This window comes from Sceloporus occidentalis, unplaced genomic scaffold (genome assembly GCF_023333645.1).
Source record: "Sceloporus occidentalis isolate IW3139 unplaced genomic scaffold, rSceOcc1.0.p SCAF_60, whole genome shotgun sequence".
NCBI lineage: Eukaryota > Metazoa > Chordata > Lepidosauria > Squamata > Phrynosomatidae > Sceloporus > Sceloporus occidentalis.
This window is the reverse complement of record NW_028317040.1, coordinates 1,732,710-1,759,100: the sequence shown is the minus strand read 5'-3', so window position 1 is coordinate 1,759,100 and position 26,391 is coordinate 1,732,710. Positions and strand designations below refer to the sequence as shown.

General features: G+C 39.2%; 2 protein-coding genes across 2 annotated transcripts in view; one reads left to right on the top strand and one right to left on the bottom strand.

Moving 5' to 3' along the window:
* The window catches only part of LOC149287466 (oligophrenin-1-like), a 37,267-nt gene extending 30,557 nt beyond the window's left edge, over positions 1-6,710 (bottom strand). Inside the window, exon 1 of the mRNA XM_089492806.1 lies at positions 6,557-6,710. Coding sequence (XP_089348932.1) covers positions 6,557-6,710 — 154 coding nt within the window. The remainder of the gene's footprint in view (positions 1-6,556) is intronic.
* Positions 6,711-19,889: 13,179 nt separating this feature from the next.
* Positions 19,890-25,908, top strand: LOC149287465 (protein YIPF6). Its single transcript, XM_089492857.1, has 7 exons — positions 19,890-19,934; positions 20,612-20,740; positions 22,236-22,314; positions 23,253-23,295; positions 24,066-24,191; positions 24,902-25,059; positions 25,787-25,908. Exons 1-7 carry the CDS (start codon positions 19,890-19,892, stop codon positions 25,906-25,908), a joined length of 702 nt encoding a protein of 233 aa, XP_089348983.1.
* Positions 25,909-26,391: the final 483 nt, after the last annotated feature.

The window sequence follows — 26,391 nt, the reverse complement described above, 5'->3', positions numbered from 1 at the left end:
CGGGAAAGGCAAGGGTTTTTTCTTTGCAGTTAAACAATTACTTGGTAAGTACTTTAATATGCATTCATCAGTGAGGTTGTTTGTGAAAACTGATGGTCTTTAACCCTTATCTTATATGCAATTGTGGAATAAATATTTCTGTAACATCTGAGCCAACCAGCAGCCATCTTAGCAGGTCAAGTCCTGTGATCTTTAACAGTACACATAAGCTGGCTTCTTGTGGGGAGATGAAAAAGTTGCTGTAAAATTACTTTTTGCCCTAAATCATGTGATTGGATACAGAGTTTCACTTATAGCTTAACTTGCCCAATATAGGTTTCCCTTGCTAAAAAAAAAGGTTTATATGGTTACTACTTGATACCTAATTGAACTATAGCAAAACCACAGAAAATGTCATGGTATCCCAAATGTTCCCCTAGCGTTCTAAGCATAAAATCATAAGATGAATTAACTTGAAAAGCACTGTGGCATTAGAAGTTGTCAGATATTTTATCATAGAAAACATGTATTCCATATATTCTGTACTTTACATGAACACAAAATGGAGTCAGAACCATTTTATTTTAATAATATTTTAGTAGCTGCCAACCCTAAACTGTGTAGTATTTTGCAATTCTAGAAATCTTGTAAGAAATGGAATTTAGATTAGAGATACCTATCTTGGTTACTAAACAATTACAAAACTATACATGATACAAAAGGCTTGATTGTAGTAACAGGGTTAGGGTGATACATTTCTAACTAACAAATGGCAAGATTGGGTTAACTTCTCAATGGAAAAAGAGGAGATTCTGTTACAGTCGGTAGGTATATTAATATTCAATATAAAAAAACCTGTCTGACCTGTTGATCATTCAAAGGTGGCCATATAATGGTAAGATAAGAAGGAAGGAAGTGTACATTTTAACCAAGAAATATTGAGCTTGATTCAATGACTTAACTAAACTTTAATCACTTATAATGGAGGTGGAAAATGCATTAAACCACTAAAAAAAAAGCTGCAGTGGGAGCATCTCCAAATGATTAAAATGATACAATTTCATCATCTACACGATGTGAGTAAAATTTAAGTCTACAAATATGTAGATGAGTGTAAACTCATCTTACATTAACTCACTTATAACACACCAGGTTGCATACACAGTGTTGTGTGCAAGGGCAGAGACACAGGGCTGCCAGATAATGTTGTGCATGAGGGGTAAAAAATAAAATAAAAAATGTGAGAGAGAATCAGAAGGAAAGAAAGATAAAGAGAAAAGGTACAGATTACTTCAATGACAGACACATACGCTAGTGACAAAAACAATAGAGCAGTGCTTATACAATATGTTAATAGTTTCAGACATTAGAAGCTTATATATAGCGAAATGAACGCTAAACTGTAGACGCATTATATGCAGAGCACCTGGCTGGCCCACCTACCTACCCATTCTTGCTCTGCCCCTTTGACACCTGAAGGCTACTTTTATTCAAGATGGTTTCAAATGATACAGGAATAAACAGATTTTGTAAATACACAAAATACGTATTGACATACATATTGCATGCTTTCAAATTTATGGTTTTCACTTGGTCTACATTTGGGTCTTTCCAACTCTACCCAAACAACTCTGATGTAACCTCTAAACAATTGAACTGGATTAAAATCTAAGCAGCCTTGATGAAAATTCCCACCTTCCAGTTAAGTGGGAAGTTCCAGTTTGTTAGGTATTAAAGGATTTCCTCTCTGTTCCAGTAATTCGTTCTCCTAAAGGTCAGATATGGCCCAATAAAATGTCTATGGTTTTTACTGGATTGAGCTGACCTGTTGAGTTGGTCCATTATTTTGAAGGCCAACTTTGGTCTTCTCACAATAAACACTCCCTTGGCGAGTCATATTGATGGCGAAAACCATTAATTGGTACACCAGGTTTCTCAGGTGCAGTGTTTGTGAATTCAGTCCCCACCAAAACCATTTGAGATTGAAGTTACGACAGAAGCCAAGTGCTATCGATCACCTTGGTGGGAGTCTTTCAGGTCTCCTGGTAACACTGCGTATTGTTTGCCTTCATAAAGCTAAATATTAAAAGGTTCTGTTCGACCTACTCTGATGACCTTTACACTTTTGTAACCAAATGCAGCATTCTTCTTAGCATTGTTGAAGTCTTTGATTCTTCCAAAAATATATTATTTAATTGTGTAAAATGTTCTATTATTCATAGATTTTATGATAGATTGTTGAAAAACAAACTTTGTTATGTTATTAAACCTTCAGAGGAAAGAATAAAAGGTAATCTGCTAAGGTATATTTACCTAACTACAAAGAGCAATTAATGTTTTTCTAAGCGAAACACCATTAAACAATTGTGGGTTATACATATAGGCACATATAGAAGAGCAATCACACATAGTAGTAAAACGTCAACAACAAGAACATAATATGGGAACACTTTTAAATACACAAAAGTGAAAATACCATGATAACCTATGTTTTCCATTTGTTTATAGGAGAACGGAAGGTTGCCACTTGAACGTATCCGTTTTCATATAATATTTCTCCATGCTTGCACACAGGATCTTTAGGCTACGGTGCGCTCATCGCACGCCATACCACAGAACATCTTCCTGTTTCCCTTTCCTTTGGTGGGATTCATGAAAGTGAGCGGCTGGAAATCACTGATTTGCAATGAATGGCACACGCATAACAAATTCCCACACATCAGCATCGAGATGTATTGTCATGTGCAATGACAAGTTTCTTGTCTATTAACTTGAGTTATTTTGCTGTACTGGACAACATAAAGTTGCTTTACCAGATAAGTCACTAAACAACTTTATGTCAACTGAGAAGCACAACTCACAAAAAAAAAACACACCTTTGAATGGAAGTCCTCATAGAAGCTCCCTATTTTTATAATGTAGGTAGGAGTCAGAGACCTCTAATTACAGATTTTCATAGCAGGGTTTCATACATTTAAACAAAAAACATTCTATTCCAGCATGTTATGGTCTCGAACACGCCTTCAGATTATTGACATTCCTCCAGACACTACCACATTAGCAATCAAGAATTATTGATTCTGGGATCCCAAGCAGGTGGTGGTGGTTGGGGGTGGAGGTTTTTGATAATGCGCCTCTACTCAAAAACTGTGATCAACAAGTCATACAGACAACGCTGCTGTTAAAGAGACAACCACGGCCACCAACACCGTGAATATATGCAGAACCTCGATAATAAATCAGTAAAAAAAACAAAAAAAAAAACCATTTCCAATCATTCTGAATAAGAGGGGCACTTAAGTATTCTGCAACATTTTAATAATCTTCTCAAGTATGTATACATTAATGGAAAAAATATTAATACAAATATTGAGGAAACTGACTGGGAACATGCCTTTCTATTTATTTTTAGTTCTGAAATCTTTTCATGGTTAACTTCCTAGAAATGATTGAGTCAAGTCATGAACCATATGTATAATATCTTCCTTATTTACAGGCATGCTATAGTATTCTATATTATGTAATCATAGAAGCATATTACAAACTTACATTGTAAACCCTACATGATCATGAGGATGGGCTTATTCAATAAGATGTGGCCCATAAAGTGTAATTGCTCTGCTTATTAGACAAGCGATGTGAATACTGACAGAGTGGCCCTCGTGTGCGGTGGTCCTACAGGACAGCAGAAATATACACGGAAAACAAAACCAATGTTAGAAGATCTGCTGGCTGTTTTCTACAACTGCCCAGATTCCTCAGACATGGTTCAGGTTTCAGATGTTCGCACATATGTCCTATAAAGTACGTAAAGTAGGGCTTGCTGCTTGGAAAATGCTCCATAACACTTAGGTGCCGAAGATGTGACCTGGCATTAGGATGTTCAGCGGGTCCTTCATGGTCATATAGTTAATACATTTTGTGTAAACAAATCCAGTGTGTCCATAGGCACGTGGCCTAGTTAACCACTTAATAAGCCCCAGTAAGGAAATACTTGGGTGTATAGGGCTGGGTAAATCCATACAAAATGTAGAAGTAATATATCCATATAGCACAAAATGAGACCGCCTAAGATTTGTCTAGGCCTGGAACCATTGATCACGATGCACGTAGTCAGTGTTCTGAAATACCAGAGGTAACCATAACAACGCTACCTACAAGGCATGTGGGTCTCATTAGTAAATATGCAGTTGGACATTTTATACAAAAAGAAGAAAATTAAATATGTACGAGAACACAGATGGTAAAACTTGGCTGCATCCAGCCCCCACACTGATCTTCAGCATCCTGAACAAAACAAATCATACACCCATTCTTACTCAGCAGTAGTCTGCATCATTTAATGCACATGGGGAAGAAAAATCCAGGCTGGGAATATGTATTAAATGGGAAAACACTGGGGACGACTGACATGGAAAAGGACTTAGGAGTTTTAGTTAACAGTAAATTTACCTGTAGCGACCAGTGTCAGGCAGCTGCTGCTAAGGCAAATAAAATCATGGGGTGCATCAAAAGGGGCATAGATGCCCACGACAAGGAAATAATTCTACCACTGTACAAGTCACTAGTCAGACCACACATGGAATACTGTGTACAGTACTGGGCACCAGTGTACAAGAAAGATATAGTGGAGCTGGAGAGGGTTCAAAGACGGGCAACCAGAATAATAAGGGGAATGGGAGGACTACAGTACCCAGAAAGATTATCAGAATTAGGGTTATTTAGTTTGGAAAAAAGACGGCTTAGGGGGGATTTAATAACTATGTATAAATATATAAGGGGACAGTACAGAGATCACTCCCAGGACCTATTTATACCCGGGACTGTATCTATAACAAGGGGACATCCTCTACGGTTGGAGGAAAGAAGGTTTCTACACCAGCACAGACGGGGGTTCTTTACAGTAAGAGCGGTGAGATTATGGAACTCTCTGCCAGAGGAAGTGGTGATGGTAAACTCAATAAAAGAGTTCAAAAGGAGCCTGGACGTGTTTCTTGAAAGCAATAATATTACAAGTTATGGATATTAGATTAATAGGGACAGAACGTTGATCCAGGGATTTATTCTGATTGCCATATTTGGAGTCGGGAAGGAATTTTCCCCCTGGAATGGGGCAATTGGCATCTGCTTCATAAGGGTTTTTTTGCCTTCCTCTGGATCAACACAGTAGGGACACAATATGTATATAGGTTGAACTTGATGGACTTTGGTCTTTTTTCAACCTTATGAACTATGTTACTATGTTACTATGTTATTTATACGACTGCAGAGAGCTCACATGCAAGATTTGGCAATAAATTAGGTTGACTGTACAAAATATCCGAGCAGAGAAAATAAACAAAGCACCACGGAGACAAGAAGTCTTTGAAATGGGGTAAAGCTACTTTACCGGCAGTGTGGTAGATAAATGGAACAGCCTCCCATCAGAAGTGGTAGAGGCAAATACAAATCACATATTTGCTAAGGCACAAATATTTTTCCATGTTTACATGCCTTTAAAAATGATTCATTTACAGCTCTAGGGACCCATAATACATCAGCAAATAGGAAAAGCTAACAGACCTACACAAAACATGTACCAATTACAACAACTGGATCCTACAATATTCACATGTAGAGTTCCCCTTCATATCTATTTTTTGTGTAAATGTTCCAAAGACATATATATGTTCAGAAACTTGTAAAATATATTCAAGATCATAATCATCAAAACCACGGCATTATGTGCAAACAGTTAATACCTAGTCTACTTTTATACACGTTTCTATCATATGTATCATATTTCTATCATCCCACCCATTGAGTGCATCTGCAGGGTCTGTTTCTACATAAGGAGTGAACTGGGAGATTGGCATATACTGTATATGCAGAACAGACGAAGGTTCAGGACTTTGCGGTCCATGTCAGTACAACTGGCAACTATGGTTACAATAGACTGTAAGCTTGCAAGAGCAGGGCCCTCTTCTTATTGTGTCCCAATAATCTTAACGCGTCCCCTATTGTAACAGCATTAAGGAACGTACTGGCGCAATATAAACGTACTGTACTATGGATCATATATGTGTACATTATCACCAGTGATTGTAACATATGTCTCAGCTTTATAATTACATGGTTAAAGATTGTCATCTTGTGTTTGCTCACAATACAATACCTGCTGCGTGCATTTTTTCAGGCACACAACTAAGTGCAGCCAATTGGAAATGGAATTCCTGTTAGACTTGTCTCGTTTCAGTTACAGATGAGGCCATACATAAAAAGTGCAGTGCTTGGACTAAGTGGTAAATGCGGGGCAATTGCCAGGTTGCTATAGCGATGGCTCCACCAGAGAACTTAACTCCAGATTTGTTCTTTATGAAGATGACCTGCAGACTATTTCATATGCTTACAATTAGCTTCATAATGTCTCTCTCATATATATATATATATATATATATATATATAAATAAAAATCACATTTTTCGGGTTGAGATCATAATATATCAGAACATTCAACATGAATAGGACATTGTTACTACAACCTGCTAATAATGCTGGTCAGTGTTCAATAGGGGAGTAATAACGTGGTCTTATTTACCTTTTATTGAGCTAATCAAGGAGTTTCCATCCTTAATAACATCTTTTATGAACTTGTTGGTCCTCTCAAGCTCTTGTTCGTAACCCTTCAAGCTATCTCTGAAGCAAGGGCTGTCCAGATAACAGTCACTGAATTCGAGAGGGGAGTGACCCATGGCGCCTGCTTGGGGAGCAAAAAATAAAACATGAGGAGCCGAACGCCAAAACATAGAAGTATTCAGCATAAAACATTAATGCCTAAACATAACAATTATTTTTCGTTATTATGTTATTTGAAGATTGTACATAAAACAATCATTTCATTATCGAGTCATCAACCGTCATATGCTGATCTGGACAGCAAAATATGTACCATATGATCATTGATTTTCATGGCTCTGGCAGCCTAGGCTCCTTCCTGAAAATCCTTGGAGAGCAGCTAATCTAGAATGTCATGTTTGTCTCTGTCATATATCATGACAGATAAACATCCAGTGCATCTCCCGCTTCCTAAATCCTAGATACACTGAACAATGGCAGATAGGCTGGAACAATAGCACACTGACCATAAAACATGTTTAACTGTAACAAAAACACATAATGAATCATAATTCTTGCACTTTTGTTTTAAAATGTAACTCATGTTACTTAAATTCACAAGACACCCCCTCCTCCCATCTTCATAACATGAGGTACTCATTATACTGTGATCGCCTGGCTTTCAGGATCAATGAATGATTGTTGCTGTAAACGAATGGGCCACCCAGCAGTATATATTACTCGCCCACGACCAGGAAATCCCTAATAATAATAATAATAATGATGATGATTAAGAAGAAGAAGAACAGTGGGTGCAGAAGTTTCTCCCCCTACCTGCTGCGATCTGGATGATGGAGGGCGCAGGGAGGATGCTGTCTGGGGGGTCTTTCTCTTTCAGGCAGGCAGTGCAGTGATGGAGGAGAGGATAGATTGTGGGTGTATCGCTCTCATCACTCGCAATCATGCGGGGGCAAGTGGCTGCAAATGACAAAGGTCCGTGTTGTCAGCGTTCGGGGTTAAAGCCACCAGCTCCCCCCAGAAAGATTTCCTAGTGCCTCCTTCCCAATGCAGAGAGCAGCCCTGGCTGGGTAAGCCCCGCCTCCTCTCCTGCCTGCTCTCTCCTTTTAAAGAGACAGGGGCTACGTTTCGTTTTCCTTCATCCTTCAAGGAAACGCCGCTTCCTACATTTGGTTTCTATATCCGGCTACGGAATGGGCACCGCAGCTCCCTTACATACTGGATGAGGGGTTAAGTTATGTTACAATGTACACAGCAGACACATTACAGCAAGAACGGCAGATACTTTATATGGCGTTGGTTTTATTTTACCCCAAAAGACTTCCACTGCACAGGAATTCTTCAACAAATGCTAACATTGTAATTAAAGGCAACCTATGAATTTCCTATAGAAAATAGGAACTCACTTAGCAAATAAAGGTGCTGTCCCACTTAAACATTAATTGCACCCTCTGGTATGTTAATAAACCTTATCCGAGCTGTCATTTTATTATTTCTTCTGAAATGCACAGTTTCTATGGCAACAGTTGGGGCCAGACTTGGGATGACTAGGTGGTCCTGTCGCTTTAAGGCCAGTGGCCGCACGTTATGTTTTTATACTCATGAAGCTCATGGATGGGCGGAAGGTGTAGCAGCGGATCAGGTGAGTATTGGCCTCTGTCTGCCCCCGGGCTACCAGGCATTTGATGTCAGTGGGCGTTAATGCTGATGTCGTGGTTGTCCCACTTATGTTGGGGAATGAAGGGGAAATGTGTGGGGAGTAGGGCATGCGGCAATGTCGTGACCCGGAGATTCTGGCTGAAGTGCTGCTTCTGCCTGGTCAACACATGGAACCTCTGGGTCACGGAGTTGCAGCATGCCCAACCCCACAAAATCCAGAGAGTTCCCAGGTATGATTATTACTGATGATGTTCCTAAAGTGTTAACTTTGGTAGAGCAGGGGAACTTCTAGTGTACTAGTAAACTGTCAGACACAACATGGCATCATGGAAATAGATGTCATATGTATGGAAGGCGGGGGTGGTAAGGTTCATGGAAGACCTGGCATAGTTGGACACCATCGATGTTCAGCTGTGTATCATATGCTACGAACTGACATGTTTTCAGCATGGTCATGTCAGGCAGATCATCATCCTTCTCCTGGAACCCATGTAGAGATTTATGTGTACTCCTCAGCATGTATCAGGCTATGCTCCCATTAACAAAAAAAGTGGCAATATAAATCTATGCTGAGTGACTGACACTGTCTTCATTCATGGTGTTGTTTATAAGTACAATTGCGTAACTAAGGCTGATTGTTGCTGATATGTTTTCTTTATGTAGTCTTTTAGTTTCTCTTTCTTTGTGTCCCATCTGTGGACCCCCGAATACCCACTGAAAAAGTTTAAAATTATTTAGAATCACTACACCGCCCAATCATTGTTCTGCTAAGCATTCTGCTTAATGCAATCTTCCAAGTGCCAGCAGACTTCATCTCACTGTTATAATAGGGGTAGATGTAAATATTTAACAAAGAAAATGTAATGACAATAACATTAACGTGCATTTAAACATACTGCTACTGACGGAGAACAGGGCCCAGACCTTCTGAGTTTACAATAACATAAACATATCCGTGCTTCTAAATAAATTGCCCTGTATAGGGTATGAAGAATGATTGACCCTAACAGCAAGTGCATTCACAGAAGCTCAGCTTTGGCTCATCCACATAAGCATCTGGTTTTCCACTTTGACATCATAAGATAAATCTGATAATGTGATTTGATAAATATCCTTGTAGACTTGATTGTAAAACTAACTATGGAGAAGGGAGAAATGTAAAGGGGAGATAAAATGGTAGATAAAAGTACAAAGAAAATAGACAGGGGATGTTTTATACAATACAATACATCTTACAACATTGTAAGATAGAGACAAGTCCTTGGGTTTTGAGTAGAATAGATTTTAGGGTTTTTACAGATTATTAGGGATGTTAGGGATTTTTGTAGAACCATGTGATACACTCTTACACAACAATCACAGTGAAATATATGTGTCCTGGAAAAATGGGTGAATGTGGTCACCCTATTTACCTGCTCTGGACAGGAGTATGTGAAATAGTCCTTGGAAAAACCATTGCTTTGGTCACACTTACCTCCCAAGTGCCTTGTTTTGTGATTTTTGGGACACTGTCCTGTCAAGCAAGCCCACAATCCTGCCTTTGCAGACAGTGTGGATCATTGGCAAGTAGTGGTGATACTTTGATCCCCCCCTCCTGACCAGCCCTAGGACTGGCAAACCCCTCCATTTGCCAGGGTGGCCCAATTGAAGCACCGACCCTCAGCCTACTATTAAATATCTCACATAATATCTTAATATCAGACCTTATAGGGTATTTTACTATATCTGGTATTTAACCACATCATTTTCAGTGCCATTCTGAAGGAAACAATGGACAGATGAGATGGACAGAATGGTTCTTATCTTCAAAGTAATTCTGTGTTTCTATTATTATTATTATATTATTGTGCAACCACCACATGAAACAACAACTTCCTCCTACAATTTTGCTTTTATATGCAAAATCCAATTACTAATAAGAGGCTCTATAGGCTTTTACATAACTGATTTGAAAGTATATGTTTGAGGTGGGTTTTTTTTTGTTTTAGTTCAAGCTTGCTACAATTTGTCTGTCCAGAATACCACATATTAGGAAGAAAAACAAATTGATGTAAAAATACATCAAACTGTGACATTCCTGACATAACTGGAATGATCAGACACTAGTAAGAATGAGATGTGATATACTAGAAGCTAGCATTCCTCTCATTATTTAGAATTCTAATTCTGATGCTTTTTAAAGCTCATTAATGTGTGAGCCACTATAAGGATATCAGGCTTATAGCTCCCTGACAGCTGATGCGCAGTAAATTCCATCCAAATATCCAGCACACCCAGTGTGTACTTGTGTGACTGTTAGACAAAGAAAATCAACCCCATAATACACAGCACTTATACTTATAAAACTTACATAAAGTGAAATCCCTAACACTTCACTTACCAGCTTGCTGACAATAAAGGGAAAATTATTAGATCTATTATAAGCTGGTTTTAGTTTCTGTAAGTAAAGAACAACTTGTTCTGTTTACTTGTCTGTTTTACTTATTGTCCAGAATATGATTAATTTCATTTTTATAATTTAAAGAAAGATTATTTATAGATGGTAATATCATGTATTATAGTCAAATTATAATTATATATATATAATTTATACAAAGATTTATCTTTATTTTTCACTGCCATCTATGTTTTTTTTATTTATAAAATAAAGCTTCTCAATACATAAATGACTAAAACTGGAACATACCTATGCATGTTCTGCGAGATAAATGGCTGTAAACTATGCAATGGTATAACATATTGTCTGACTGTACTCAAAATAGTCCAAGGTTACATAAAAAAGTTTTGGCAGCGGGGGTAAAAATGTTTTGGTAGCGGGGTACCCAGGGCCGGCCCAAGGCAAAATGCCGCCTGGGGCGAATTTTAAAATGCCGCCCCCCCCTTATCTACCCTTCCTCTCCCTCCCGCCCCCCCCCCCATTATCTACCCTTCCTCTCCCCCCCCTTGTACTTACCTTTCAGCAGTCCTGCGGTGAGTCTCCCTGTTCGGTCTCGGTGCCGGCTTGTAATGCTGAGCGCCGGAAATCTTCCGGCGCTCAGCATTACAAGCCGGCACCGAGACCGAACAGGGAGACTCGCCGCAGAGGAGAGAGAGAGGGGCGCCGAGCGGGTACTGACATCGTGGTAAGCGAAAACCACTCGGCGCCCCTTTCTCTCTTTCGCTTTTTTAAAAAAAAAAAGGGCTTGGGGCGGCAAAGTGCCGCCCCTTCAAAAGTGCCGCCTGGAGCGGTTGCCCCACTTGGCTCCATTGTCGGGCCGGCCCTGGGGGTACCCCATAGCCACGTTACCAACCTCATAAATATTAGCCACTTTAACCAACTAAAATATTGGGAGAAATGCAAATGACATGCTTAAAGTACCTCAATGATTCAGTTTATGAAATGAAAAACAACTTAAAACGTTGGAAAAAAGTAGTTAAAAAGCACAATGGGGATTAAATATGTATATAATTTGGACAATATAATGAAAGAACACAGGGTAAAATAAAAGTAAGGAATATACAGTTAAAAATAAGACGTGAAAAAAGATGCTTAAAAATAAATAAAAAAGATGTTTAAACAAATGAACTTTCCAAACTATAATTTTCAACAATTTTCAACATATACTAATCAGCCATGACATTATGACCACTGACAGGTCAAGTGAATAACATTATCTTGTTATCATGGCACCTGTCTGTTGGTAGGATATGTTAGAAAGGGAGTGAACATCTCATCCTCAAAGTTGATGCGTTAGAAGCAGGAAAAATGGGCAAGTGTAAGGATTTGAAAGACTTTGACAAGGGCCAAATTGTGACAGCTAGATGACTGGGTCAGAGCATCTCCAAAACTGCAGCTCTTGTGGGGTGTTCCCGGTCTGCAGTGATCAGTACCTATCAAAAGTGGTCCAAGGAAGCGGTGAACCGGTGACAGGGTTATGGGCAGCCAAGGCTAATTGATGGGGAGCAAAGGCTGGCTCATGTGGTCAAATCCAACACACAAGCTACTGGTTCTGATAGAACACACAGCGCATCGCAGTTTGTTGTGTATGGGGCCATCCAGACACATACCAGTCAGGGTGCTCTCTAAGGTGGAAAAATCCTGTCTACTTGGACATTTATATATGTGTTTTTATTTCATTACCTTTTCTCAATTTTATTTAATTACCTTTTCTTCAATTTTCAACTCTCTAGGCATTATGAAGGACACATCCTAGAACGTTATTCCTGTAAAAGGACTGTGATGGCCCTGCATAATGCATACTTGAATTGACTTACTAAGATTTGTAAATGGCTAACCCAGCTCTTTTTGTAGGAGATGCTAAGGCTGGAGCTTCATATTGTATAGAACTACAAGAAGATTAAAATGCTCAACTATCCAGCAAACTTCCACTACAAAGAATGAACCCCTGTTTATGAGCACAGTGGCGTATCAAAGATCTCCCTTGAAATTAGCCCATTTAAGCTAGGGAGGTCTCTGCAGACCCCCATAGTATCCTTCACTTGTGACCTGATATAGAATGCCAACCATATGATATCATGACAACATGGTAAAACAGGAATGGGAACTTGGGCTGGGGACAACCCACATAAATAGATCACAAAGTGAACAAGGCAGGATTCAATATACCCCAAACTTACTCTAGCTATAAGAAACTATTTGATTAAAAATCAAATTTAAAAGCTTTTTAATAGGACAGAGATATTTGCTGCAAACATACAATGAAATGTAGTGAGGCGACAGTACAGAGCTAATCATGTTTTGTGTTGGTCTTTATATCAAACATGAATATACCTCAGTGGGCTATAAAGATCTTTTTTCTTATTTATGTTTTTCAGAGAACACATTAATATATAAACATTAAAGGTTGTTATAGCTTTCACATCCATCCTCAATACAAGGAGTAATTATTGTATAATATATGTGCAGGCACTAATTCTACTAAAATGACCATGTTAACACTTTCAGACTTATATCTTCCTTGGTGCGTTTGGACATGAATTATGTTTTTCCTCTCCACAGAGAGAGATATTGGTAAGCAGATCTTTTTATTTTCCCCATTTTTATAGTGTTTATATATGTATATATAACATTGTGCGCTGCCTCCATGTTCTAAGCTTTACGTGCCCAGTATGATCAGAGAAAATCATTTTTGAGCAGGTAGTTGCTGCAACAGAAGCTCATTACAACCAGTGGGGTACATGCAGTGATGTAAATCACTTTGTGTTTTCTTATGTTAATTTGGATGGCTATTATTCCTGTTTTGCTTTTAATGCTGATAATGTATCAGCTGATAGAGTCAAGTTCTAAAAATAAGAACAAAGATACATTTGTCAAATACTGGGATGAAAGTGAAAGTGGATGGTTGGAAAGAAGCTGTCCTTTTGGAACTGACTATTTTATGCTACCACCTATGTTTTAGCTTTGTCTGTCTTTGTGTTTCTTTGACCTTTTTTATCCCATATCAAAGTTCTTTTAGACATGTCTTGTGGATTCGAGCAAGTTTCTTGCAGTTCAGAATTCAGTCACTATTTGGTGTTTAGTCAGGAAGTTAAATTGCAAACCATGCATTTTTTAAAACCACTAATTAGAATTTAGGCAGGTTATTTAATCAAGCCCTTCATGTGTGATCTAACCGGACAAGCCTGACATTCTGAGACACACTTTGGCCTACTGCGGACGATGCCTAAGTTCCATTCTTCATGTAGAGAAAAAACAAAGAGAAAAGAGGAGGAAGAGACATAAAAAGAAGACTCAAATTAGCAAACAATGTGAGTCTACAGATAACAGCTAGTGGAGCAGGATATACATTCTGCTGACGCTTATAATAACTAACGAAAGAGATAACTTAAAAAACATTATAACTTTCCTAGTATAAGGATGATAACATAATTGACCTCCTTGCCAAAAATAACATACACGTCCACTCCAGTAGATAACAGCAATGTTTAACCACGTTCAGTGCTATGAATATTTAAACAACAGTCTTGTTTGGGTGCTGACATAATAAGGCCATAAACAAAAACGATATGTGTTACACTTATTCAAAACGAATGTGCTTGAATAGCCCAATACTTCCAGAAAAACTTAGTGTTAATCCAAAAACATGTTCACTTGGAAGACCATTGGTGAAGTAAGTCTATCGATGCTGCTTGTTTATCCTTACTGTCTCTTGCCATGACTTCCCAAATGTAGTAATGACCTCCTTTTGCGGGCTACTGAATGCCGTAGTTATGGAGCTTTACCAAGTACATTTTCACCATACGTCGTTGGCACGTTGTATTTCTGGGGCAATTAAATCCTTGGCTAGTTTATTGATGAAACCGTGTGTGTTGGTTATTAATCCTAAATGGAAATGTTTGTTTTATTATGTGCAGACTGTGTGACAAACAGTGCTGAACCCAAAGCATAGGTACCAGGTCACATCAGTCATCAGCACTATATTGGCTGGATCATGCAGAAAGGTGTGTGTGGCACCAATGCTGTCCCATGATAGAAATAAACCATCTATCGTATGTGACTTTGACTTTTGACATCGTATGTGAGTATTTCTGGGCATCTACAATTTTACATACACTCTATATTCTATAGAATATTCGATATTCTATCTATTCTATCTATTAATCTATATTCTATATGTTGATCTTCAATCTATGAACTTTTCAGGTCTTCAATAAGAAAAAGTGTTACAGTTCTAAAGTGGGGCAATAATTATTTAAAGAGCCATAGAACAGGTACCAGTCATTCCACAGCTGGAAAACTCTTGTGAGGTATGTAGCAAAGACATGCCATTGTCAGTTATTTTCTTACAAAATATACATCCTAAATGATATGTCATTGCATTAATGCAGGGAAAACAATATATTATTATTATTATTATTTATTGCTTTATATGGAGCCATCATATTCTGTAGCGCCGTACAATGGGTAGACAGGACATAACAAGTAGAATATAACATAATAATTTGACTTACAGAAACTACAGGTGAGGAGGGCCCTGCAAGTTTACAAACTTACAAACTAGATCTCCCAGACAGAAACATGTCTGTCTAAAATAACTGTAGATTACATTTGAAAGGCTAATTGATCATTAGAAAACCCTTTTCCGATTATATAAAACAGCTAAGTGACCCCAAACTTTTTAATAATTATATATATATATATATATATATATATATATATATAGTGCTATTAAGCTTTCCTTGGAAATGGGTGCAGTCTGCTGCTTTAATCCAGCACCTGGTACCCTGGTTGGAAGCTTTTCTGTTTTTTTTGTTTCCTCAGATCCATCTGTTGTCTGGGCACTTGCTGTTTGTGTTTGTAATCGAATGACATCGGAGAGTTGGAAAATGAAGGATAAAAATAGAAGAAAACTTGAAAGATAAATATGTGGTGTATGCTACCAGGAGCTAGAAATTCTTCAAAATCCAAGCAAAGGTATTTGGATAATGTTTTCACATATGTGGGTGACAAACATTCTTACAGAATTCCTTAGAGAAAAAGTGGTAAATCACAAAAGGATTCCAATGGTAACAGCTACACACAGGTAACTATATTATATTATCCATAAGTCCCTTGCTCCTTGCCCCATTCACTTTGGGAAGGGTGTAATAAAAGTAGATATTAACCAAGTAAATGCTGGGATATCCTGATCTGCTCTTATAAATAAACATTAATCCATCCAATCTCCTAATACCTTCAATTAAGTGAAGATGGCTGCCTTGCCATGCATTGAACCTGAGAACCACAAAGTAGCCAGACAGGTCCACCCTCCAACCATCTGATCTACCTTGAACCCCTTCCCTGAGGAAGATCTCCCACTTTAAACACCAGGAAGTCAAATGTGCTTAGTTTAAACTGCTGCAAAGCCAGCCATGAGTGATCTTATCACACTTTTTCTCCAGGTGTCCTGGTACATAAATGGGTGGAGCCTAAAGTAGGCGCAGGGTGACACTACATGACTCCACCTACTTTAGCCCCAACCTCCCTTATGTCCCCAGGTGTCAGGAGCTCATTTACCAGCGTTTATTATTAATACCCCCCCACAAATACCGTATTGGCTCGGATATAGGCCGCACCCGAATATAGGCCGCACCCTAAAAGTTAGGTGCTTTTTTAAAGAAAAAAGTTTCTGCCCCCCCCGAGATATGCTGCCACTCTATCCCCTCTCCGAGAGGGGGGATACATTTTAAAGCACATCGTGCAGACGTGCCGGCAGCGGAGGTTGTTTATGCTCGCATCTCCGCTGCCGGTGAACGTCTGCGCGATGCGCTTAGACAACCTCCCGTGACGGCACTCCCCCCGTGGGAAGTGCTGGCAGGGGAGGCTGTCAGAGTGTATCAGAGAGTAGGATGCAGGTCCCCTGCACCGCTGCGGGGGATCTGTATCCTAAAACCACTGCCTGCCCGGCGCCCGGGACTGCATGTCCCGGCCGTCGGGCGCTAGACCCCGAATATAGGCCGCACCCCCACTTTAAAGACTTAAAGTGGGGGGGGAAAGTGCGGCCTATATTCGGGCCAATACGGTAATACATAATTATTGCAACCTGATCCATTATTAGTGACACTTTAAATCAGTGATTATTAATCAGTGAAAAACTGATCAATGTCAGTGACCTAAACCTGTCACTTGCAAGTGATTACATTTTTTTCCAATTGTATTATACACTCTGCATATTAATAATACTGCATATTGTGAATTTGGGCCATATTTTATTTCAATTAAAAGTGAATGCGGCCCAAGTACACAAGACTTGGACACCCCTGCACTTGAAGCTCCAAGATTTTTTTTTTATTATTATTCTTGTGTTTATTTCTATTATTTTGTTGTGTGAGGGTTTTGTCTCACTACATTTTGTATTCATTTGTAATGTATTCGTTGCAAGCTTTGGGGTATATAGAGAAAAAAAAAAAATCTGAATAGTTTCATATAAATATTCATAATTTCATAACTTTCATTTCAATAGCAACTGCAGAGCCTCCCAAAAGTGCCCATGTGATATAACACATACCCAGCTCACTCACATCAACTCAACTGCAGTCTACTACTTACATTGTAGTCAAAGGAGGATGCAATGGTTCCACTGGTACACAGGGGTATAGAAGCACATTCCTGGGTAACCAGCGGCCATTTTTCATTCTTCTCTACATAGCATGCTTTTTTTTTTTTTTAAATAGTTGGGCTTTTTTTATTGGCTCCTTTCAACAGGGTGAAGATATAACTCAAGATCATCATTTGACAACCCTGGAGGGCCTTGAAATATTATTATTATATTTATTTATAATAATATTTTTATTTATATAGCGCCATCAAATTTCGTAGTGCTGTACAATGGGTAATAAGTGAATGGTGTGCGTTGTCCACTTTTATGAGACATAAGCACCTTGCTTACTAATGTGTTAATGCATGTGTACACATGCGGCTTGGTTAAGTAACAAAACCTGCAGTGCCATCAGCGTACCTTGGAACTTCTGGGCTCCGGCTATCCAGAGCCTTCCCTTGCGGGATGCGGCCAGGACTTCCGTGATGTCAGGGGAGTTCCTGCCGACGCCAGCGGGAAACACCCCCATTTAAAGGGACGTGTCAAGACCCCGCTCCCGCAACCTGGAGGATTTGGGTCTTGCCCCGGAGGTGCTTTATCCGGCATTCTCCCGGAGAGTTTCCAGCTATGGCCATCAGCACATAAAACGGATAGGTTAAGGTGCCAGTACCAGGAAAGGGAGGGACTGCGGTTCTGCAGAGGGGCAGAAGTTGTAAATAAATGTGGGTATTCTAGTGAAACTACCCCTTTTATGTTTATAATTATCTGAAAATGACAGAACTGCTGTATGACACGCATGTCCGGGAACTGGCACTTCTCTGGGTCACTACGGTGAAACTCCGGGGGCGCCGCATTCCCCACCCACAATTTATTGTCTCCTGCTACATCAGCGGGACCTCCCACCGCCGGCCACAAGGGGGCTCAGGATAGCGGGAGCCAGAGAGTTCCCAGATACAATGACATGCATCTGTAAAAACTAGCAGAAATATAACCAACTGTTGCCCTTTAATTCCTCACATTTCAAGCAGCCAAAGGGGGAAACTTTTGTCTTTGTGGGTTCCGCTAAGGCTAGGTTTCCACTTGGGTTTTTGTCCTGCGTTTTTTTTCTTGATGAAAAACGCCAAGAAAACTGCCACTGCATTTTCCTGCGTTTTGGCGTTTTTTTCTGGAGTTTTTTCTGGCGTTTTAGCCTTTCTGTGGAAATTGCTTTTTTTGACCTTAGGCAGTTTTTCCAGCCTTTACAAGTTAGCAGTTTCACCCAGCTAAAAGGGATTAGGATAAATGGCAAGTATCTGCCCCCGATGTCATTTACTTGGTAGACCCCTTTGTCTCTTTTCTGTGGTTTGTAAGGCATGCTTTATTCCGAATGTCTGCTCCTCGAGGAAGATTGGCCCCAAATGATGGTGCAAATTGTTTGCTGTTGCTTTTGGCACGCAGGATCCAGTTGATGCGTCGCGTATGTTTGTTTGTAATGGCATGTTTGTTCCAAATGGTGTAAAATTCAATATGAACCAGTCCAGGACTTTGTTTTGTGTGAAACTGTTTGTTTCCCGCCTATTTCTCGTAGGACACACAGATACTGGGTCCATCTTCTGCATTGTAACTGTTGAAAAAACACCATAAAAAACGCCAAGGCAATAAACCCACATGGCTTTTTCATGGCGTTTTTTCTCTCCCATAGACTTCTATTGGAGAAAAACGCCAAGATTTCCTTGAAAAAACGCCAGAGTGTGAACATGCTGCGATTTTGAAAAACTGCCACAGAGCCCAAAAAAGCAGAAAAACGCCAAAGAGGACTGAAAAAACGCCAGACAGAAAAACGCCAAGTGGATATGGCATTCTGCGATTTCCTATTGAAAAACAGCTAACATCTGGCTGCTGCGTTTTTCCACTAAAAAAACGCCAGGTGGCGCTATTGGCGTTTTTATGGGCGTTTTTAGCATAAAAAAAACCAAGTGGAAACCTAGCCTAAAGGCGGGGGGGGGGGGGGCGCAAGGATTTACTAAGACCTTTAAAGGGCCACTTTGACGTATTGATGGCTGTTTCTAAACAAGAATAATATATTTTATACGCACTATTTAAAATATAAACACCCTGCTGATGTTTGTGGCCTTTTAGGGTGCAGTAGTGCACTGTGATACCCTCACAGCCAAAAAACATTCTGAGCTCCTAGACAAGACGGATACTGGAGCAGATGGAGAGATAGGTCTAAAGGAGGAAAGTTTCCTCCTAAAAAGATACTTGCGATGCGTGATTTAACTTTACTTTTCTGCAACTACTTTAAAGCATTTACTTTACTTCTCTGCAACTACTTTAAGGCATTTAAGATCAAACAAAACTATAACCCATTCACAAGAGTCATTTTGGATATACCGGTAGCTTTCGGATGTCTCTCAACGAAATCGAGCATTTCAAATCCGCTCACAACACTGGAGTCAATCCTAGCGTTCACAACAGATGTACTTTAGTGTTTAGGACTCTGGGTTGCCACAGAGATACAGGCGCTTCCGTATTCGTAACGTCCTAGGTAAGCGACAGAAGCGGAAGCGGAGCTTGGAAAGTTGCTGATGATGTAAATATCCGTTTCCACGTCGCCTCAGACTGACAGAGGTGGAGGTAAAGATGGCGGAAGCCGAGGAAATGCAGGGGAGTGACAGTAAACAGATGGTAAGCAAGACGTTTAGGGTATACTGACAGCCTGGCGTGGCGGGCAATTGGTCAATACTTCGCTTCTTGCAGAGCAATGGTGACAGTAAAGGATATATTGCTCTAGTTTAACATAAGGAGTCAGAGGTCGGTCTGGTTAGCAGGCAAGGGTGGATGTTATTTCCATTCGTAGGTTTTTATATATATATATATATATATATATATATATATAAATGCCCGTTGTCCATCTTAATATACCCATATATAGCAATATTTATAATATATGTATGTATATATATGTATATATCATGCCAGCAAAATATAGATCAGGGAGTTTAGTCTAAACCAGGAGTTCTTTCCATTTGGTGCCAAAACATTTACTGTCTTTTTAAATTGCTTCTAAGGGATCATTCTGGAGATCTTTGGGTGCCGTATTGGTTAAAAAAAAATGTATAATTGCTTCACAACTTAATATGTTCTAATGGTTTCAAGGAAGATTGAACTATGGCTGTGTGAAAACAAATCAGTAATGGCCTTGTTAATGTGTTTAGATACCTTAAATATTTTTACCGGTTTCCAGATTACATTAACATGTGTTGGGTAACTTGGGCTGTTAAGTTTGGATCGAGTCTGACTTTATATTGTATTGTTTTATCTTGTTGTCTTAGTTATTATTATTTTGTTGTTTTTGTTTTTAGTTTGCAGGGCTGTCAGATGTTTCTATATCTGGGGATATTCCTGTGGAGGGAGAGATCACTGTTCCTATTGCTTCACAGTCGCATGAAGATGATTATTCTACGCTGGATGAGCCCGTCAAAGACACTATTGTATGAAAACTAACTCTTTGAATAACCTTGTTTTCTCTGTATATACATATGTTGAATAGATGGGTTGATCAAATCTATTCATCATGCAGCGCACTGGGTTAGAAAAGTTAGGAACAACGTAATATTAAGTGCGATAGCACCCAGCACTAATTCTCTTGCTGTCAAGTCATGCCTAACAACATCTGTATTAAGTCCTACCACAGTCTTACATTAGATTTTTAGAGCATAGGCATCTACACTTCTCTTTCCTACCTTGGTTTGTGTTCTAAGTATTATATAAATGCTGCTTGAAGGCTTTGTCTACGTTTTTTTCTTATCCGCAAGTTCTTAGAATAATAGCTCTGAAAGGATTACTGGTGTACCCAATGTAATTTTTTATGGGGGGAAAAAAATACATTATTTGTTTCTTTAGTGTTTGTCCTTACCTGGTGTCATCAGAGGTCTGCTAGGCAGTACCAGAGCCACATTTCTCTTCAAAGGATGCTCTGGATTTAGTGCAATTGACTGGGAAAATTATGGCATTGCTGAACTAATACATTCTGATATATATATAAATGTAAAACAAAGTAAGAATTCAGCACATACCCGATACAAAAAGCACCTATCTAAGGCATAAATATTGGAGACTCTGTCACGCTATATGGCCGTATATTGCGTTGACCACCGCTACATCAAAGTACCCCAAGTTTGGGTCCTATCTAATTTGTCATGGCTATATTTCCTACCAAGGTAATGAATCAGTGGGACTGGCTGCTCATTCCATTTAAAGCCTTCTCTGGACACTATTAATGAGGCAGGTGAGGCTACTCAACCCTAGGGTTTGGTCACAACCTGCAAATGCGCAACAAAATGGACAAAAAAGGCAGCGCACAGCCTAAAAAGCATAAAAGGCATAGACATTCATGCTTCCAGAAAAATCCTGAGCAAAGTACACAAAACAAAGCAAGAATCCAGCGCATACCCAGTGAAACGCCTCTCTGAGGCATATTATTACAGATCTATATGTCTGGAGACTCCTCGCTATTCAATAAATGGTATGGCTTGAAAAGAAAAATTTGTGTTTCTGGCTCCTAAATCCTAAATTAATTACCTCATCTGTACCATTGAACATTCATTTTTATTGGGGCTGATAAATAGATGTTTGTTGGTTAATAATTTCTTTATTATGAAATATAGAACATTTTTATTGTGCAGCAGATCGATTATGGTGAAAAAACCCCCCAAAACATTTTGTAGCAGTCTGACGTTTTCTATCGGTTCAGTTTTCCATTGTGCAGCTTAAACTGTTTCCTGCAAACAATAACAGGCACTAATCATGTTTCCTGAATGTTGTACCGATTCTTTTTCTTTTCTATGTCTACTACCTTTTTTCAGAGGTCAGTAGGTTTTTGTGGTATAATTCTCAGAAAGGGAAGACATCTGGTCCCTTGACTGTGTTCTGCAACAGCACATTTCCTCAATAATTTCTAGGTACTTTTTGTTTGTTTTGTTTCAGATGCGGGACCTGAGGGCTGTTGGGAAAAAGTTTCTTCATGTCATGTATCCCAAAAAAAGCACAACCCTCTTAAGAGACTGTGAGTATGTGAATGCCAAAACATCTTTTACGGTTTGAGCACTAGGTGTCGCTTCTAGAGGTTATTTTGGAACTCAGATGAAATACTGATTTCCCACAAAAATTGTAATAGGAAAGAACACAAAAAGCCATTCCAGTAACAGAATAATCAGAATAAATGGGTAGATATCTCCAGTTGGTTACCCCTTCTGCGATCTTCATACCACGCCTTGGACTATATGATGTAAGTGGGTCCCGATTTCCTTTCCCTAGCGCCCACCCAGTAAATATTATTCTCAATGACTTACCTGTAGCAGTGAGACCTTGCCTCCGAACTGAAGCATTATTTCATTTAAATTTATTAGCTTGGGTGTAACTTTAAACCATGACGTGGTGCCGCCAACTCCAAGTTGTACTGAGTTCCTTCCTTTGTTTCTTTTTGAAAGAGTGGTAGTAATAATAATAATTTGGAGAACCAACCCCGTATTAATGCTCACCTGGCTATAAATGGAGGAGAATGATGTGAACCGGCTTGGGAATCATTGCTTTTGCCTGCATTTGTGTTTTGGTCCTGTCCATTGCTGTATTCCAAGGCACAGCCCTATGAAATGTATGTTGGAGTCCGTTTTGCATGAGCTCCGGTGCATTTTACCGCAAGCAGGTTAATGGAGGCATTGTTTTTCTAACTGATTTAACTCCTCTCCCCAGCTGCCTCTTATAACTGAGGCCGTTCGTCAGCATGATCAAATTTGCATGCAATAAAATTTATTGGTTTAATGCAAAACATACCTGCATGCAAAAAGAACAATCGTGCCCTAAAATAAAGAACTCAATGGTATGAACTTCTTTGAATTACGATTATTTGAAGTGAACCATTTTGATTCTATGTGCCACTAATCTGAATTATCGTTACTGTTGGCACCATATTCCTAATGCTGTGGTCTTGTGGTCTTTCTGCAGGGGATTTATGGGGCCCTCTTGTGTTGTGCGTCTCACTTGCTCTGTAAGTATTTATTACTTCCATTTCCTTGATGTTTGGAGATTACCCAGCAGTCTGTGTAATTATGTGCCCAGTGTTTATAATCTATCTGGCCTTCTATCTGGAATTTTTTATTCTTTATCATAAAACACAGTCCTCACAGAAAAGAAAATGAGACAAAAACCTGTTAATCTTTTTTTTGTTCCAGTCAGCGACCATTAACTGCAGAGCTGCCATTGTTCAGTCATGTGATGTTTTGGGAGACTTACCAAATACCACACTGAGTTGATAATTTATGAGGGTTGTAATGAATTCTGCGCCTGTATTTATTTAGTCATTGGTTGCCACAAGCAGTATTATAAAGTTTCCGTGTGTTTATCTAGTCGGTTGGGCTAAGGTACACTATGGCCATCACACCTACTGTATATAAGCTTGTCAGACATGTCATTCCAAAACCGGGTGCATTAATCTGCAGTTGTGCTCCCCCACACACACACTTTTGCAGCTTCCACTCCTGGGAAGGCTTTCCACAAAGATTGCAGTATGCCCATTCAGGCAAAGTCTTTGCTACTCACGTAATACAGGCTTCAGTTTTGCTTTCTGCCACTAGAGGGAGTAGCATGCATAGAAGACTGCATGGCTACCTATCCGTAAACTAAATAAGTGGTGATTCTAAGCTGGCATGATTGTTTCTTTAGGGCGTTTGATGATTTTTAAACAGGTATATGTTTTAATTATATTTTATCTGCTTGTTTAATATTTATTAGAGCTGTAATGTTTTGTCTTTGTCCCAGAATGCTTCAGGGTGGCCATGCAGACAGTAAGGATGATGGAGGACCCCAGTTTGCTGAAGTCTTTGTAATAATATGGTTTGGGGCTGTTGTGATCACTTTAAACTCTAAGCTGCTAGGGGGAACCATGTAAGTAGAAATTAACAATTTCAATTCTTTGTGGAAAGGATAATCAATAATAATACTTAGAGACAATTTTTAGATAATTTAGTTTCCGAGAACTCCAGTGTTCTAAGTGGTGTCAGCGAGGAGCACACTGTAGTACTTATCTGTGCATAAGCTGTCACGTGTTACTTGTCTTGATTTTCAGAACCATTGTACTAGTGCTAGTAGCTGAAAACATTTGAGATTATCCTGAGGAATGAATAGCGAGCTCCCAAAATTGAACTGAATGAAACTGTTATCATGTGGAATAAAAACACCTAGGCTTTTGGGTGTTCATTCATTCACTTTCTGGCATAGAGAGTATAATGATTCCATCTTCAAAATGTATTCTGTATGATGTTTGGGGAAGGGAGATATGTGCCCATCTATGTCCACACCACAGTGAACTCAGATTTAACAGGCAGATTTAAAAATGTTATATAAAACAAATCTGCACACCATCGCAATACAGCCATCTAGACTATGTACACAAGTAACTAGTAACACTGACAAAAAGTCAGTTAATGTAATCGGAAATATCAAAGCAGCATACATGAATCTTTATTCTAGTGAGTGCCAAATGCTTTTATGTATTATGAAAACAATGTGATTCGTATATTTTGCATTTAGAGCTGTAGAAGAATGCATTACTAGTCTGTTTTATGATTGTAACTATGTTTTCCTTTCTTTCACAGCTCTTTTTTCCAGAGCTTGTGTGTGCTGGGTTACTGCATCTTACCTCTGACGGTGGCCATGCTGGTGTGCAGGTTACTGCTCCTAGGGAGTAAAAACACAGTGACTTTCATCGTGCGACTGGTTGTAGTGACGGCTATGTTTGCCTGGTCCACCTTTGGTAAGGATGCTTCATTTCTTTTGTATTGAGAGAGGTTTGTTTGTAACACTTGACAGTCAGAGCATGCGCACACAGCATTATGTAACATAGTGGGGAGGACTGAGATTGATGTGCATGCAGTCCACCTGTTAGTACACCAATGTGAAGCTAATTCCAGTATATTTTCTTTTTATGTATATAGTAGTGATTTTGCAAAATCAGTTAACATATAACATGCTATACTAACCTGCAGTTTTCATTCTTTGTGTGCCAATTTATGGACTGCCTCTACACTTTCTTGTAATTACAAACGTGAACCTGTCATCCAATAAAAGTGTAGATGACAGGTTCCACTACAGGGAAGTATGACACATCATATACACATCGTGCTAGAGAAATACCTAGCAAATGTATATATAAAAAGTTATACTTACTTGAGGGGTATTTTTTCCTGGTGGTTATGCCTGAGTATGTATGCTCACCCAGATGCACCCTCACTCCCAGAAAGCTGTATACATAATTGAGCATTATGTGGAGGATTGTGGTTATGTGAGTATCCGGCGAGGCACCCTTGGTTTTAGTTTAATCTTTATGCTGGATTAATATTCACATACAAAAGTGCAGTAGTAAATGCATAAAAAGCGGTAACATATATACAATGGTGCTTGGCAAGACACCTTTTGTAATTTTAAATAAAATAGTTGCGTACAATTACTGTTAACGTAACAACTTTTGTTTTTTCTTCTAGCATCCACTGCCTTTTTAGCAGACAGTCAGCCACCTAACCGAAGAGCTTTAGCGGTGTACCCCATATTCCTCTTCTACTTTGTCATCAGCTGGATGATCTTGACCTTTAACCCTAGTTCATGAGTGTGGACATCTTGTATAGGCTTAAGGAATCTGGGCCAGTGTAAATATACCAGCAGCCTGGTGGATCACGCACCCGTATGTCGAAGAACCAAACTATGATGAAGAATGAAACACGTGGGTACCGGCTGCTTTGTGCAAGAGTCCAAGAGTCATGATGTATATATCCCTGCACTAACTAGACACCAATTTCTGTTTTTCTTCTAAATGCATATCCAGCAATAAAAAGTTGGATTAGAGGCTCTGTGAACAGAATGAAGGCCAACACCTAAGAAATTGTTTCAGTAATTGTTATTGTTACTGTGCAACTATCATCAGACACTGATGCCACATCTATAGTTTTCAGAAGGTGTTAAACCCATTTTGATTTTGTACGCATTACCTTCAAGAGTTAGCGGGCTAAGTAGCATGTATGTGGGTCATTTGTAAAGAGGTACCACTTAATGGCACTGGTACCTTTTTTATTTTCTATGGAAAGGCCTTTTG

Excerpts from the sequence above, each read along its gene's own strand:
- LOC149287465 (XM_089492857.1), top strand. The coding sequence starts at position 19,890 with ATGGCGGAAGCCGAGGAAATGCAGGGGAGTGACAGTAAACAGATG. Across the intron at positions 19,935-20,611 it reads GGAGTGACAGTAAACAGATG|TTTGCAGGGCTGTCAGATGT; the intron begins GTAAGCAAGACG and ends TTTTGTTTTTAG. Across the intron at positions 25,060-25,786 it reads GTTTGCCTGGTCCACCTTTG|CATCCACTGCCTTTTTAGCA; the intron begins GTAAGGATGCTT and ends TTTTTCTTCTAG.